A 17,518-nucleotide genomic window follows, 5' to 3' on the forward strand; every position below is an offset into this window, starting at 1 on the left:
GAAATCAAACTCTTCAGCTCTCAAGGTCTTCAGTGATTGCTTCCAAACCTATCTTTTTCTATCCATAACAGGTGGCTTTAGTATCTCTTTGGTGTTTGCTGCCCTCTCTGTATACTTTATGAGCTGTTCTCTGTTGCTGGATTGAAGTTTCTTTAATGTTCCAACTGCTCTTCTCTCATTTGGATATGGGCAGCAGCAGGGCAAGGACTAGGGTGAGGTAGGTTAGGTACTCGCCTTGGGTACACAGTTTAAGGGACCCCCTAAAAACTCAGTAGTCAAAACAATCCCTTAATGCAGTAGTTTTAAAAAATCAAAATTAATGCAAAAATATCTGTGATTAACAAAATATTAGAGTTTAAAATAAAGACAGGATCAGTTTTACTGTTTTTTTGTTTGTTTGTGTTTTACTCAGGCTTCAACATGGCTTAGTTTAGCACCAGGCAGCCAAGAGTAGGTAACCCATACTTAAGCCACAACAAACCCCCAGACACTCATACTTTCTACATAAATATAATAGTTAAAGAGTGTTTAGATACAAAACAACCTGCCGGTCACATTTAATGACACACATTCAGATCCATGTCAGGACTACTTTCATAAAGTATAATTAGGCACATATTTTGTTGAACTTAGTTTGTCCTAGTGATCTGCATGTAATCTGTTGTATAAAATGACAGTGAAAATATTTCCATAAGTTTTCAAATGGTTCACTGAGAGCAGTGAAGCATAGATTAGAATAGCAGCGTTGGGTAACTAAGGCTGTTTACCAAGAGATCTGAAAGGATCACCTGGTTCCTATAAGCTTTTCCTAAGAAAGGCCAGATAGGGATAGTAATTGAATTTTAATGCTTTCTGATAAACATTGACCCAGCAAGCTTTTTGAAATGACTAACTTTCTAATCTGCTTTGACATTTCTTCAGGGTGCTGCAAACAGTGATTTGTTGGTATGTTGAAAATATGTATAATTTGTTTTAGTGAAGAAGGTTTGGAAATATTTTGTAGAATTCTATTAAAGTACAATCTGCAAGGAATAAGTCTGGAGGAATGGACAAAATGACCTTTCCATTTCTCGGACACCATGTTGAGATTTGTAGAACTTTATTTTTGATGTTTGAGCAAAGCAAATTAATTGTCTTAACTGGCTATCACTGTTATAGAGATAAAATGTAATACCGAACTTGATGCTCTTTTGCTTTCTAGATGACAATTTTAATTACTTTTAGGTGTATAGTGTTGATTGGAGCCAAACCAGAGGCGAACAGCTTGTGGTGTCTGGTTCATGGGATCAAACTGTCAAACTGGTATGTGGCCATTGCTGTATTTAAAAGCAAATATTCCCTTCCCCAAAGCTTCCACTGATTTTTTTCCTTTTCTAGAACATACTTTGGTAGCTTTTTAATTAGATAGCTAATTTTCTTTTCAAGAAAATGTATTAAAGCATTTATTAGAATTTAAAATTTTTAATCTTTTGGCTGCAAACTAATAATTAGCTCAGCATTGATTACTTTGGTTACCCCTTAAACACCATCTTGCTTTTTATTAAAATAGACTTTAAGAAATCCTTGACATACGTATGTATATTGTGTGTGTATATATATGTATAAATACATCTATACAAAGACTGTATATATAAAAACGTGCATTTGAATTTTCCTCTCAGTAATTGATCTATTCATTTATTTGTAGTGGGATCCAACTGTGGGAAAGTCTCTGTGCACCTTTAGAGGCCATGAAAGTGTCATTTATAGCACCATCTGGTCTCCCCACATCCCTGGTTGCTTTGCTTCAGCCTCAGGTAAATAATTGGCTATTTTCTGAAAGCCTTACTTGTAGTAAATGGTGGCCTTGCTTTCCCCGTAGGTGGCGCTGTGCACCTTAGATTTCGAGGAAAAGAAACCTAAAAAAAAAAAAGAAAAAAATTCTTTGTGCTTTTTCGACGGTTTCATTCTTTACCAACCTCTAGACAAGAATTAGCCACACTTGAATTACTTTTTGATGATGTTAAGCATTTGACTTAACATGTTTCTCTTTGAGAGGTAAGAGGTGTGGGACAAAGAACGAGGGCTTTGGCATCTGTCTCTCCTTAATGTTTACTTTACCTTCCTTTTAGGAATATTCTTTATAATTCATTGCCACTAAGCCATAGCAGGGATGTTTTTTTGGTCTGATCTTTTTTCTGACTGTTTGCTTTTGATTTATGTCAGCAGTTCTAAGGCAAAGTAGATACTTGCATTTATATGTCTCTGTCTTTTTTGTTTTGTTTTGGTAGAGAAAAGTCATTTTATCGAAATTTAATAATTGTACTGTTTGCATAAAGATTTACAAATTTGGTTTGTGGGCCAATTGATAAATGATATCAAACCTGCACAGTCTAACTTACACGTAAGTTATAGGGACACATTGCTCAGCCTCTCTGCAGTGCCATTTAAAGCAGCGTAGTCTACCTGCCAAACGGCCTGTTACATAGCTCTCCTGTCTTCACTTGTCCTGAGCTGCTCTGCAATGCCTGTTCCCTGGCCATCTGGCCGTTTGCCTTCTTCTCCTCACACCCCTTCAACTCTGCCCTCACAGCTCTTGTACTTTCATCCTTTACCTTTTCTTTGCACCAGCCTAGCCTTTCTCTCTTCTGTTGTTCTGATTTTACTTGAAGAAGTTCAGTGGCAGGGTCTTCCCAGAGGATGACAGGAGGAGAAGCTGAGACAGCAATGCTCCCTTTTGCCCAGGTTTAGAAGGTAGGCTTGTTCTTCACAGCGAGAAAACAGTACATTGAAAGGCATTTGGAGTTATAGTTCATGTGGTTAAGCATATAAAATATCAATTCTTAGTAACATTGTAGTATCTGCCGCACCATTATTTTCATAATGTGAATTAGATAGAACACAACTATTAATGAACAAATATAGATTGTCCTAGGCAGGTTACAACTGGTTATAAATCCTTCAAAATGGGGAACCAGCCTAACTTTTTTTACTAGCCACTGAGCTGCTTTGCTTAAATGGTTTTATCCTTGGTTTGTTTATCAGAACAAAGGTTGCCAAGTCTGTGTAACAGTTATAAGAATGTGTAATATCCTAATTAAATTTGTGGTGATTGACAAAATAAGATCATCACTTTTTAGTTTTTACTTTTATAAGTTTCAAAATATAAATTTATAAAGAAAAACAAAAATGGTATGCCAGATAATCCCTATTCTAACAATACATAGTAAGGATATTTAAACCACACAGAAACATACCAAGTAAAAAAGTAAAAGCCTCCTCTCCCCACTCCTGTATAACCACTATTAACATTTTATTGTATTCCTCCATAAAAATTATTTTGCTTATTCCAGAGTATATGGTACAAAAAATTTAAAGTATTAATGGGGAATATTCTTGAGGAAAAAGTCAGATGTTTTCAAAGGCTGAATGTGCTGAGCAATGTGAGATGTTACATGCTTGTAGCTGTAAAACCTTTGTTGTTGTTGAAATTATACAGGAAAATAACTTTGTGAGTCACGAAATCCCCTATCCCAAATTCTTCTTCCCCATTGAAAACATTGTTTTTAAAAAGCAGTTTTTGATTGTGGAGATTTCTTAGTAGCCTTAATCCAGAATTATAGCTGAATTGAGTAAATCATGCCACCATTTAGAAAGAGTTCTTAGACTGTAATTTTGAATAAACTTGATGGAAAACAATACCCATTCATTATATATTATGAATTATATTATAAATTTATATATTTAAATTTGTGAAGTTAAAACAAATTTAAAATAGAAAAAGAAGTACATGTTCCTTTTAGTGGCTCTATCACCAATAAACATTTGGCTAAGGAAAATTTTCTGAATATTTTGATTCCTAAAAAGTATGGCTTTAATACATATTGCTTCATTTTCCTTTTAGATGATTTGCGTAAAGTATTGCATGCCATTAAAGCTGTAACAAATGTAGGACTAAAACAAAGGTGAACAATTTAGTTGGTACACGCAAGGTCGGAGCTGCTCTCCCAGACTGCCTGCTTGAGTCACTCTCACCCTGCTTCATGTTACATATGATAGGCAGGATAAGCCGGGATCTGCTCACAGTATTCCAGAATGAGAAATTAGGTGGTTTGGGAGTGTGTGCATACATATAGCCTATAAGACACTAATTTTCAAATGTGTTTATTACAGAGCAGCAGATACACAGATGCTCCTCCTCAGTCTTTTAAATATTGGCAATTTGATGCATGAAAAATATCTAACTGTTGTTTTGATTTGCATATTTGATTACTAAGGAGAGTGAAGACTGATATGTCAGTTGGCCACCATAATTCTCCTTTTGTAAGTTACATGTTTATATCTTTGGCCCATTTTTCTTTTGAGAGATATTTGTTGTTTTTCTGTATTGATATATGAGCTCTTTTTATATTTAGGTATTAATCCTCTGCATCCCAGTGTTTTGTTTGTTTGTTTGGTTGGTTTTTTTTACCTTTTAACCTATTTAATCAATTTCTTACTGTAAAAAGTTTTAATTTTTTTAGTAGTCAAAACTATCAATTTTTTCTGGCTTTTATTTAAGATGAATAAGGAATTGGCTTATGGAAAAGTCGGAGGCCTTGGGTGCCAAGAGAACATTCCAGGCCTAGAAAATAGGATGTTCAATAGTAAGAACTTGATGCATTTGAAAAACGGAAAGAAAGCCCGGTAGACTATTGCTTAAGAGGAAGGGGAGTAAAAGTGAGGTCCGGGTAGCAGACAGGGACCCACATCAGGCCTTGTGGGCTGAATTCAAGATTTTGGATTTTGTCCCATGGACAGCGGGAAGAGGTTTAAGCAAGGGAGTGATATGATTAGGCTTGCATTTAAAAAAAACTCATTCTGGCTGTTGTGTAGAGAATAGCTTGGAGGTGAGCAAGAGTGGGCACAGGGAGAACAATTAGAAGAGACAGAAGCGTGGATGAGGATGGTGGCAGAAGGTCTGGAACAAAGCAGGCTGATCTGAGTGGTATTTAAAGATGATTTCATAAGATGTGGAAGAGGTTAGAATTTGTCTTAGATTCCTGGGAAGGACAGATTCGTGGATGAGGGTGTCAACTGAGATAAATATGTTTGACAGAGAAGACCTTGAGTTTTGTTTTGGAACACGTTGAGCCTGTGGGACACGGGTGGGGTTGTTAATGAGCAGGTTGAACTGGGAGCTGAGAGGTTTGGCCTTGTGAATAAAAATTATGTCATTGGCTCCTAAATGATAGCTAAAGCCACTGCAGTAAATCAGAGCACCCAGGAGAGACTAATGAAAAGAAACCTTAGACTAGAGCACAGGTTGGTAAACAGTATTTTCGATTCGCGGTTGGGAACCCACTGATGCGAAGGGTGACAGCATGCATTGGTCTACACCGTTTTATATAAAGGACGTGAGCATCCAGGGATTGTGGTTTCCTGGGCCCATGGGTCCTGGAACTGATCCCCTGCAGATGCCAAGGGACAACTATAGTGAAGTTTTTGGGGAGTCAGTAGTTATACGTGAATTTTTGACTGTAGGGAATTGACTCCCCTCGTCCCTGAGTTCATCATTCAAGGGTCAGCTGTACTGCCCTCAGATCAACATGACCCACATATAGTTGTTGTAAATAAAGTTTTATTGCAACAGACACGCCCATTCATTCACATACTACCTATGGCCGCTTGCACACTATAGTAGCAGAGTTGAGTAGTTATGAGGAGATCAAATGGCCCTAAGAGCCAAAAATACTTACTGTTGGGCCCTTTACAGAAAATGTTTGCTGGTACAGAACCGTGAGGGGAGATAAAGAAATGGAAGGTCTTTCAGTTGATTAAGGGAAGACAGAAGACAATAGCTATAGGAAGAGGTAGAGTGCTTCTAACATTGTCTCCTCATTTAATTGTCCAACATCCAAAGACAGGCAGTCGGTAGCATAATTGTTCCTTTCTGGCTAATGAGTTATATCAATGCCTTGGATGGTTGAGTGCCTTGGTTGAGTTGAGTGACTTTCATGAGAAATATGATGTCACAGAAGTCCTTTTCACTTGTTTTTTTATTGAGAGATAATTGACATAATATATTAATATCAGGTATACAACATAATTATTCAATATTTGGATATGCATATTTTGAAATGATTACCACAATAAGTCCAGTTAACAACCATCACCACAGTTAGAATTTTTTTAATGAGACTTTTTAAGATCTATTCTCAGCAACTTTCAAGTAAACAATAGTATTATTAACTATGGTTACCATGCTGTACCTTACGTATGCATGACTTATTTTATAACTTGAAATTTGTACCTTTTAACCACTTTCACCTATGAAAGCCCACCTCTGGCAACCACTGATCTGTTCTCTGTGGCTATATGGTTTTTTTTTTTAATTCCACATATAAGTGAGGTCATAGGGTATTTGTCTTTTGTTTATTCTTTTTAATTCTAAAAATTAAAAATGACCACATGTCCCTAAATTCTTTAAGTATTGTTAGGCTGAAGACACTCAGAAGTGGAAACCTTCAGGTAAATGATGCACAGAGAAGTATGTCCATTTAGATTAAGCAAGTTTTTGGATCTAAGATGATAGTGAATAATAGTAACTTCTGTATATGGAGGTGCATTTAGTTTTTAAAAGTTTTGTTCACTGATTGAAGTTAACAGCATTGCTTTCTAGAATAAAGAGTGGTGCTCTCCATTAATTTATAAAATTATTAATGTTATTTTTTAAAACTTGTAAGTTGTCATGGGTTTTTTTTTTATTTTTCAAAATATCAAGGCTTTTGGGATGGGACAAGTAATATATTTTCCTTGTCACATTTCCTTTTCCAAGCCTAAGTTTCTTCTTTGATCTTTTTTTTCTCTGTGATGCAGCTGATCACAAGGCCAGGTGTGTATTAAGTAAATGATAACAGTAACACATTTAATTTGAATTAACTCTTTAGCCTAACTTCAGTTAATCATCATTTTTGCTTCTACTTTAGGGTAAATTCTAATGAGTTTCATGCTCATAGTGAATCACATCTGTAAGGTGACCACAATTTTATGTAATGGTTACAATTTTCATAATTTTACTATTAGTGAAAAGCCCTAACAGAGAGTGCATTAATACAGTTGAATTAAAATCCTCGTGAAGATGTGAATTAGATTGATATTAGCATCAGCTTTTTAGGGTTGGCACGCCCTTTGGCCTTCGATTCAAAGGAGTCATTTCAAACCCCGGATGGAATTAGTGGGATAGAATAGATTCACCTTCAATGAACTGAAAATGCTTCCCTTCTAGTGAAACAGTGAAAACATGTCTACTGGCCTCTCTAACTGGCATCATTCATAATAAACCAGAGTTAATAATGGGGATAATTTTACATATTTGCAAAAGTATTAGTAAATAAAACTCCTTGAACTACTGATAGATTTTTAAAGATTCCTTTACCTTACTATTATATGTAATTTGTTCACTTATATTATTATTTAAGTTCTAAAATTGTTTTCATTTACTTTTAATAATTGTTCTTTTTATGCCCACGGCCAAGCGTAAAATCCGACAGTGACAAAATCATGAACTAATACAGCTGCATCTATTTAAATGTCAGCTAGGATTGTGTATATTAGCCCTTTATTTGGGCTGAGTCACACACACTTCTTCCTCTTCCATTGGCCCTTTGTGTAGCATGGTATGCATAATATTGACTCTGGATGTTGTACATAGAGTGTTCAGTGTATGAGACTAGATAGCAGAAGAAGATTAATTATGTATAGAGAGTTAGCAATATAATCATGAAACTTAACTTTTAAAATTATATGTGTATTTTAAATAGGTAGTGTATAAAAAGTCTTTTCTCAACAGAATGATCATTTGCTTTACTAGAGAAAAAGGCCATTATGACATTACTTTCATGTGTTAAATTGGAAATGAATATAAATAGTGGTCATATCAGCCAGGACTTCTTTAGTTGAAATTGAAAGAAATTCGGACCCAAACTGCTTTAAGGCAGAAGATAATTGATTTGTTCACATAGTTTACAAGTCCAGAATTAGATCTGGCTTTATAACCATGGCTAGATACCTGGCTCCCAGGATATTCTTGCCATGTCTTTTGTTCTGTCCTCTGTTGCTTTGGGTTCAGTATCAAGTACCACATGACAACAAAATGGCAGTAGCTTCAGCCCTCACATCCTGTCTGGTTTCTGTCCGGTAGGAAAAAGTGAGAAGTTCTCGGACATCTAGAAAAGTTTCATTTTCTCTCATTGGCTCTGAATGGTCCATGTGGATGTTCCTAAACTAATCCCCTTGCTTGGGAGAGGACATGCAATGTGTTGGTTGGCTTCGGTGCAGCTTAGCTCCAGCAGTTGGGAATGGGAAATGGGGAGAGTGGTACCCAAACTACACACACACGGAATGGAAGTAGATCGATACATTCTAGGGGGCTGATATTCACTAAAATGGCTGCTCATTCGAGGCTTAAAATAAATCAGAGGGGATTTGATGAAAATCAAGCACTGGACCTGTGAGCTGTTAAAATGTGTTTCCTTTAAAACAAAATTACTCCAAGTATAGTCACTTTCAAAGTTGCAAGGTATTTGCAATTCTAGAACTACATTTATCATTAGCTAAGTTAAAACAGACCAAATGGGGGAGTTTTTAGAGGTTTAGATCTAGATTTACCTTTCATAGCAGAGTCCTTGAAGGACATTGCATTTTGTCTAGTTCATGGTAGTTGTATTAGTACAGAATTCCTATTTCTAAGTTATATGAGCTAGAAAAGAAGAATATTTGAGCTCTTTACAGAAAGAGGATTAATCTGAAGTAAACTTGCTTTTGAACCATGAAAACTAAATTACTACTATTACAGACTCCACATAATTGTATAAATGATAGCCATGCCTGAATGTGTGGGATCTAGTCATTAAAAAAAAAAAAAAAATCTCATTTTTACTCTAAGAAAAAAGTCATATTACATCTGATAGGCATCTGGTATTTCAGTTAAATTGGATTATTTGGGCCCAGTATGTATCCTTTTGCTACTCGGTTAACAGTTTCAGCCATGGTGTTCGCACTCATTTCCCCTAACGCAACTTCCTCTTACCTCTTGCAGTTTGAGATGAGACATAGCAGCAGCCAGCACTTTCTCCTTGATATTGTACATTTAAATTTATTTGTTTGTTCGCTGCCAGTGGCAGGTCTATAACTGATAGGAGAAGCTGGTAATTCAGGTGAGTCTTTGGCACCATCACAGGCCCCTGATAAATGTCTGGCTGACAATGAAAGGCCAGTTGTCTGGAAAATATGATTTAAAAAACATAAATACTGATGTCCTAGTGGCTCAAAGAGTTGAGTGAGTCATTGTGCCATTTGGCCAGAAGGTCTCTCTCCTACCTGGAAAACAGTGATGAGGGTGAAGTGCCAAATGTGTGCAGTAGGAGCAACTGTCAAGGAAGTGGAATTCTTAGCCCCTACAGAGCAGCTCTCAGTTTTCTGTGCCCTTTTAATTAACTGCAAGAGCGGACAAGTGATGGTGCGTTTTTGTTTTTGTTTTTTGAAATGTTGCCTCAATATGATGATGAAGAACCAAAATATTGTTCCAGAGAAATTTAGAATAAACATACAGGCAGCCTTTGTTGTGGCTTTGTTTGATCTTTCATTGAAGTATATAATACACATACAGAACAGTGCATAATCTTGAGTATAGAAGGTGATGAACTTTTACAGTGAACACATCTGTATCCTAGCACCCGGATCAAGAAACGACGTTTCCAGAGGCCCTCCTCACATCCTCGGAGACATTACCACCCCTCCCGCTCCGCCACCCTGACACACACACACACACACACACACGCACACGCACACACACACGCACACACACACACACACCCAGGGCCGCCACTATGCTGCCTTCTAATAACATAGATTGATGTTGCTTGTTTTTATACTTTTGTGTCTGGTTTCTTTTGTTCAATATTGTTTTTTCAGATTCATTCATATCGTTGCTAGAATAACTGTTCTTAATCTCCTAGTCAATATTCATTGTAAGGTTTTGGTACTTTAAATCATTCACATACCCATATAATGTGATTTTTAGAGTGAACACACGCTCATTGAACTTTAAACACTGCGTTAGTCATCGCTATAGCAGACTTTATAGTTTCAGACTTTGAAAGCTAGTGTACTTTAGGCATTTCCTATGTTTTAGTGGAAGCCTCACGCTAAATCAAATGTTTTTGTCTGGGGCTAGACTTCTTAGAGACTGAAGCTTGAAGTGAATTTCATCCCTCCCTCTAAGATGATCAGGTATCTCCTTTGCCTACAGATGATAGAACTTGAACTATCTTAGGTCTTTGTAGAATTTGTCGAAAAGCAACCTCAGAATGGGGAGGTATGCTTGAACAGTCAGTCCCAGGACACATTCTCTGTTTCTAACGTGCACAAAATTTTCTCTGCTTGTTGTCTTGACCCTGCATGCTGGCTTTCTTCACACAGTAAGGCACATGGCCACTGGCAGCTCCTCAATTTTATAACCTGTACATTCTATCATCAGAGAGGAACTGACATTAGTTTTTCAGTTCTAGTTCAGAAAAATTTCAAGTACCTCCCTTTGACCTGTCAGCTTGGTTAAGACAGGAAATAAGATACGATGACTGGCCTTGCTTGGACATGCCACTGGCTGGTCAGCTTCCCTTATCAGTTGCAGACCTGCCACTGGCAGCGGGTTAACTGTGTTGAACCATACGTCTTTCTAGAATCACATGGCAAGAAGCCAGGACTGCTCCTAGAAGAGTGTTGCTGGACAGCCCAAACACGAGACGTCCGCAGCACCCTCCTTTATGTAGCAGGTCCTTGGATAATGTCGTTTCATTTCAACGTTGATGAGATGCCATAGGAACTGAACTCTTGTTTATATCAATTAGCCTGTGGTAACATTGGTTTTGGTATACGTCATTTCACTTAAAAATCCCAGAACCTGTTGATGCCATTAAGTGAGGACTTACTGTACTCTGAAGGCTAGGGAAAACCATGAAAGATCATTTTATCAAAGCTATTTAGAATTCTGAAACATATTCTACTGACTGGTGGCTAGACCACAGACGGTAGATTTCATTAGGGCCCCTAATGATATTCGAAGTTCTAATCTGTACCAAGTCTGATTAATTTCTAGTTGGTTCTTTTAAACTCATAATTCCTTCTTATGCCTATCATCCTTAACTAGATCCAAAACTATTAGTTACTTTGCTCTATCAGAGTGGTTTTCAACTTTTTGTCAAGTAGTAAGATGGTGTTTTTAAATAAAATCCCACACAAAAAACAATAGGATATATTTATGGATTCATAGAAATATAATAAAAGTATTACAAAAACACAGACTAAAGGGATGCATCCCAAATTCATGATTGTGGTAGCCTCTGGGCAAGGAGATGGGGCATGGAATTAGAACTATAATAGCGGTTTCAACTACAATGTTTTATTACTTTTATTTCTAAAACAATTATGGGGCAAATATGAATGTCGTGTGTGTGTGTGTGTGTGTGCATTTGTGTGCATGTGTGTTTAAATGTTTCTCCCCCAATTTATAGAAAAAATTAACGTATAAATTAAAAGAATAATTCCTCAAGAATCAGCCAGCATTGATTGTATGGCGCTTCTCCTGCAACGTGAGGAGGCACGTGAGTGCAGCTGCAGACGCACAGGCTCAGGAGCCAGACTGCCTGGGTTCTAGTTCCAGGTCCTAATTCCATCACTTGCTTTTTGAGCAACTTACTTCATCTCCATGTGCTTCAGTTTCCTCATTTGGAAATTACTACAAAAATTACTTTTTGTATTAAAATTTCTGCCTCACTTGTGATGTTTAAAATAAGTTAACATGTATAAAATGCTGAGACCAGCATCTGGCACATTGTAAGCACTCAGGAAGTATTAGCTTGTTATTCATGTTATTATTCATAGGGATGGGAATGACTTCTAATCATGGGTATGTTTTCTTATTTTATGTTTTTAAACCTTATCTTACTTCAACTTTATACATCAACTTACAACTTTATAAGGAAGATATTTTATCATAGGTAAGAAGAAGGAGAATCTGGGACATTTAGTAACTTTATTAAACGTGAACAGCTACCAAATGATTGAGCCGGATTAGAACCCAGCTCTGCAACTCCAAAGCCCCCGATTTTAACCTCTATGTTGTATTACCACCAACAATTTTAATTCTTATCATTCTTAAGCAGCTTCCAAAGAAATCAGAAAAAAAAGTTGTCTAAAATAGCTAAATTTTGCTAAATGACCTGATTTAGAATTTGAGATATAGGAAAATATATGTAGATAAGTAAAGGATAATTTTAAAATTTAGTATTTTTACATACCGTGTATTAAAATGTCTACCCTGTGCTAGCAGCCGTGCAAGGTGCTTTACAGAAACTTTATTACACAGAATTCTTGTGCAACCCCGCTTGAAGGCACTCTATTTCTTTTTTAGCAACGAGGAATCAGTCTCAGAGATATTATATAACTTGTACAGAGTCACACAACTGCTAATGAAATTCAAGACTGTGACTGCCACCAGCCTAGAGACCACATTCTTATCATCAAGACGAACTAGCTTTCTCCCATGATCAGTTATTGTCGTAATTTACTTTTGATGTAGGTGTGTGTGTGTGTGTGTCTGGGTTTTATTCATCTGGTCATTCAAGGCAAACAGCATATAAAACATTTAATCAGGGGTGACTTTGTGCAGCTAAGCAATGTAAACCATGTTTGTAATAATGCAAAGTATAATCCTTACATTTTTTCGACTTATTTTTTTCCAAGGAGAAAAATATCCCTCTGGCTGGCCTGGCAAACTTTAATAAAAGCTAAGATTTAAAAACTCTCCATTTTGTCTTGGTAGATTGCTTGTATTTATCAGTAAACATGTGACCATTTTGTTTCTTGTAGAATATGCTGGTACAGGGTATTACCTTTATTTATTAGACGCGAGGATTTTTAGGGCCTTTTCCTGGAGAAAAATGCACTGGATGTGTGTTTAGTCACCACTGTGCTTTTCTCAGTGCAAGATTTAGATTTTTTGGACTTGAGTAGATCTAAAAAACACCATCATGGTGCATTACTTTTTTTACTTCATCACTTTCAGTAGTTCTTATGCATTATTTTAATTTAAAAAATATATGCGTGTATGATACAGAGCTGGCAGTAGCCTCACAGTGAAAGCAGTGTGTTCACCCTTGGTTTATCATCATGAGCACCATGTGTCACTGAACATCCAAGTGGTGTGATGGAAAGTGATCAAATCTTCCTCTTTCACCAGGTGATCAGACTCTGAGAATTTGGGATGTGAAGGCAGCAGGAGTCAGAATTGTGGTTCCAGCACATCAAGCAGAAATTTTGAGTTGTGACTGGTGTAAATACAATGAGGTACTTTGTCTGGCTCTGTCCTGAGCTACTGAGCCCTTCCTAATGTTGAAATGTTTTAGATTTTATTTTATCTTTGTTTGTGTGGACTTTGGTAGTGTTTATGGACCATCAAGTTTTAATTCTGACCCTTTCATTTCTAATTGATGATTGTGAGCAATCTGCATTAGCATTAATTCGATTTAAGTGCACATAAACCAGGCAGAATAAGAAATAAAAATTCTCCAAGTTCAGCAGGGCAGCCTTACTTGTTTGTTTGGGAAACTGCTTTATAATGTATGGAAATTTTTTCTTTATTGCTCTTAACCCTGCCAATTTGTGTCATCTTTTGCTTTCCATTCTTGTTCACTTTGCTAGTCAGGCTGCTGAACTATTTGTAGATTGATTTTTAACAGTCTATTAGTTTAAAAAATTTTTGATTCCTCTTACAAGCCTAACCAAGCTTCTTACTTCTGTAAGATAGCAGCATCCATTTGTAACTTGTTGCAAAGCTTCAGTTAACCACAGTAGCATATGACTTAGATATAGCAATGGATGAAGTATGCGTTGATACACTGTTTATGTATATTTATATACTTGACGTGGTCTGTTGACTGTAGCAAAGAGGTAAAATGTATGCCTTGTTTTTTCCCAGTTTTAAATTAATTAATGAAAATTAAGAGAATGTTATATTGGCATTTTTTCTTTAAATAAAAAAGAAAATTCAGTACCTATTCAATAGTAATACTTGATCAAAATAAAAATTTCAATGCTGATAACTACAGTTCAAATCTCTGTCATCATAAATGAATTTTCCAAATAGGAAAATGAAATTGTGGACTATATGTTATACATTGGAATTAAAAAAAAAAAAAAGATGCCAATATACTCTTGAGAGTGGTTTACAAATTTTACTTATTTTTTATTTTTTTCTATTTATTTAGTTTTTTTTAATTTTATTATTTAGTTTTCAACATTTTTTTAAATATAAATTTTATTTTTTAAATCATGGAAACTTCTTCAGATGTGCTTATACTGAAGCCCTACACGTTCCGACAATTAATTATTGCTCTGGTTGACATAGGATGGTGCTGGGTGTGAACCTGACACTTGCTTGGCCTGTTCAGCCAGGAACTCTAGGTTCACTTGGGTCTGTAGATAGCTGAATTTGTACAACCTGACTAGATGGGAGACTTCCCATTATTTGCACAGGTTCTCAGATATGATTAGATATTACGTTAAGACAGGGCCTATGGGAGTTGGGAACAATGATTCTTTTAGATTTAGAAGAACATGTAAAGATTTAATTTATACCCTTTGCCTTTTCAAATATTCCTAAATTAACAGGACTTTTGCCTTTTAATGCCTCGTAAAACCTCAGAGCACGCTGAAGAGACAGGTGGGCTAGTGTGTCAGATATAATTTTTAATCCCTTACGTATTTATTATATTACTAATGGTGGATTGGTAAATCCACAGTGCCGTTTGGGACTATGCGTCCTTCTGTTGTATGTAGTGTTCCATCACATACATAAAGCATATGGAGTTCCTTTTCACTCCAGTCATACTCATTTTGGCTTTTTAATGGGTATTTTGATCCCCTTCTATACTTGTGCTATAACTTCTCAAGAATGACTCTTGGGTTCTGATTAAATAATGGTCAGAAAATAGATATTGTTCCTAGTAGGAAAGCCTGGCTACTGCTTAATTGCAAAGTTGGCACAGATTACTTTTCTCTGAATTGTTTTCAGAATTTGCTGGTGACGGGGGCAGTTGACTGTAGTTTGAGAGGCTGGGACTTGAGGAATGTTCGACAACCAGTGTTTGAACTTCTTGGCCACACCTATGCTATTAGGAGAGTGAAAGTAAGTTTTTATCTTTTCATTTTATACGTACAATACAAATATAAATATAATCAATGAAGTATATATAAAAGATGTTTAGGCGTTGGGGTTATTGATTCTTTGTGAAAATTGATAATGATAATGATAATGAAAATTGAAAGCTAAAATCAGGTACAGTATTTGCATAATTTTTGAATGAATTGAGACAACGTAGCCAATCAGACAATGTAGGCAATTTACGGTTAAATAAAAATGTGTTTTTCATTGTCATCCCTAATCTACTATTCCTTTTACTATTTTTTAACTATATTAATTAGTTTTAGTATTATATTCTTCATAATTTTTCATTCAGTGGGAAGGTCTCTTTACTTGGTTGCAACTCATATAGAGGAATGGTTAATTCTTTCTTTTCCCCTAATGTGATTATACACACACACACACACACACACACACACACACACACACACACGCACACGCACACATATATGAATGTTTACAAATGTTTGGGGTATAGAATATTTTCTACTCTGTAAGCAGCAGAAGATGAGATAACTTTTTTCTGCTGCTCCTAAGAAATTTGTCGGCTTATAAGTGTCATACTTTAGTTTCCTGGCATTTATTTAGGGTACGTTTTGCTAAGTCACTGTGGAAAACATCTTATTAAATGATATCTCCGAGTTTCATTACATTGTTCTTTACATTAAGGGTAAAAAAGTACTTTATTGATCTTTTCAATAAGGTAATTCTTATTCCTATTTCAGAAGTTCTAAATATCAGTTAAATGAATATATTCAATTTTATTTGCTATAACTTAACATATGAGACACAGTGCCCTGGGTTTTTTGTTTTGTTTTTTTAATGGCACACAGGTTTTAGTAGTTGAAAAGTATTTTCTATATACGTTTCACAGTGCTTCTGAGAATGAAACAGGGTAATGTAGTGAAAGTATTTTACAAACTAGAAAGTTTGTAAATATAGTTATTATGTGTCTATAACTATTAAAGTACTGGTAAGAAAAATACTAAAGAAACATAATTGCAAAGGGCAGTCTACGTTATTTATTACTTATCTAAAAGATAACCATCTTTAAATTTTCAGATTTTTGTCCTTCATATCATTTCTCATTAAAGGTATTTTACTTAACATTTAAATGTTTTTTTGGTACCTGTGCTTATAGCAATCATATATGTATTCATAAAATTGTTAAAGTATAATACATTCATATTTGCACTATCACATACTTAAATCCCCTATATTTGTAGAAGTCTATTTTGGATAGCCAATATGAAATTGTATTTAATTTTTCCAGAATAGCCACACTTTGAGAATACTTTCTTCTAAATAAGTTCTAAAAAACTTGAGTGATGATTTTCTTTGGAGAATGTGAAAATGAATGTTTTTCCTGTAGATGATACGTAAAAGGCCAGAAGTTTTTTGCCTTGAATTAAAGCATGTGAGGTTGGGGAAAGCCTCACAGTAATTTTAAGTGACAGCCCTGACTAGACTTTAATTTATTATCATATTCACGGGAATGACCATATGAAGTAGCACGTTATAATTACAACTAATTTCATAAAGTTTTTGTTCTGTTTTGTTTTTTTGTAGTTTTCACCATTTCACGCTTCGGTGCTGGCCTCTTGCTCCTATGATTTTACTGTAAGGTACAGTAGTTTTTGATTAAGTTTCATTGTGAAATTCCAAGTAGCATTTGCATCTTTGCAACTTTTATGAAAGATCATGTATTTATCTTACCAATATGAAAAAATATGAACTGGGTATATTTGAAAATTTGTCACTGGTTTGTGAGTTTTTAACAGTATTTAGTATTTTAACTCCTACCTAGGGTTTCCAGGAGGGAATTCCCGCCTGCTCTCAGGAATTTTTTTTGCTTTCCCGTGTCCGAATCCCGAGATATAAACTGTTTTCTGTTCTCCATGATGAATCGTTTCCACAAAGTGATGGCCGATACTACCAACCACCTGGGTTCAAGGAGTCGATTTTCCCAATTTCCTGAACAACTTTTCTCGGGATTCGGGAACGGGAAAGTGAAAAAAGTTCCTGAGAACGGGTGGAAATTCCCACCTGGAAACCCTACTCCTACCTATTGCATACATAGCCAGTGCACTTTTTCTACTTTCCTTTTTCCTCCTCTCCCTTCTCCAATCACATTTTAAATTGTTTTATTTATCCTTTGTCACAATATGCAACATATAGCATTGCCATATGATATTCTCCCACTCTTGTTTTGCTTTTAGGTACATAACTAAATATATTAAATGCTCGTCATCAATTTTTTTGCTGAAACTTCCCCCTCATCTCTTGGTTTGATGAAGT

At 35.8% G+C, this 17,518-nt stretch overlaps 1 protein-coding gene across 1 annotated transcript in view; it reads left to right on the forward strand.

The window, feature by feature from the left end:
• The window catches only part of PEX7 (peroxisomal biogenesis factor 7), an 81,689-nt gene that overhangs the window by 16,933 nt on the left and 47,238 nt on the right, over positions 1-17,518 (forward strand). The window contains exons 4-8 of the mRNA XM_033094085.1: positions 1,225-1,302; positions 1,688-1,796; positions 13,259-13,365; positions 15,092-15,205; positions 16,790-16,845. Coding sequence (XP_032949976.1) covers positions 1,225-1,302; positions 1,688-1,796; positions 13,259-13,365; positions 15,092-15,205; positions 16,790-16,845 — 464 coding nt within the window. The remainder of the gene's footprint in view (positions 1-1,224; positions 1,303-1,687; positions 1,797-13,258; positions 13,366-15,091; positions 15,206-16,789; positions 16,846-17,518) is intronic.

This window comes from Rhinolophus ferrumequinum, chromosome 3 (genome assembly GCF_004115265.2).
Source record: "Rhinolophus ferrumequinum isolate MPI-CBG mRhiFer1 chromosome 3, mRhiFer1_v1.p, whole genome shotgun sequence".
NCBI lineage: Eukaryota > Metazoa > Chordata > Mammalia > Chiroptera > Rhinolophidae > Rhinolophus > Rhinolophus ferrumequinum.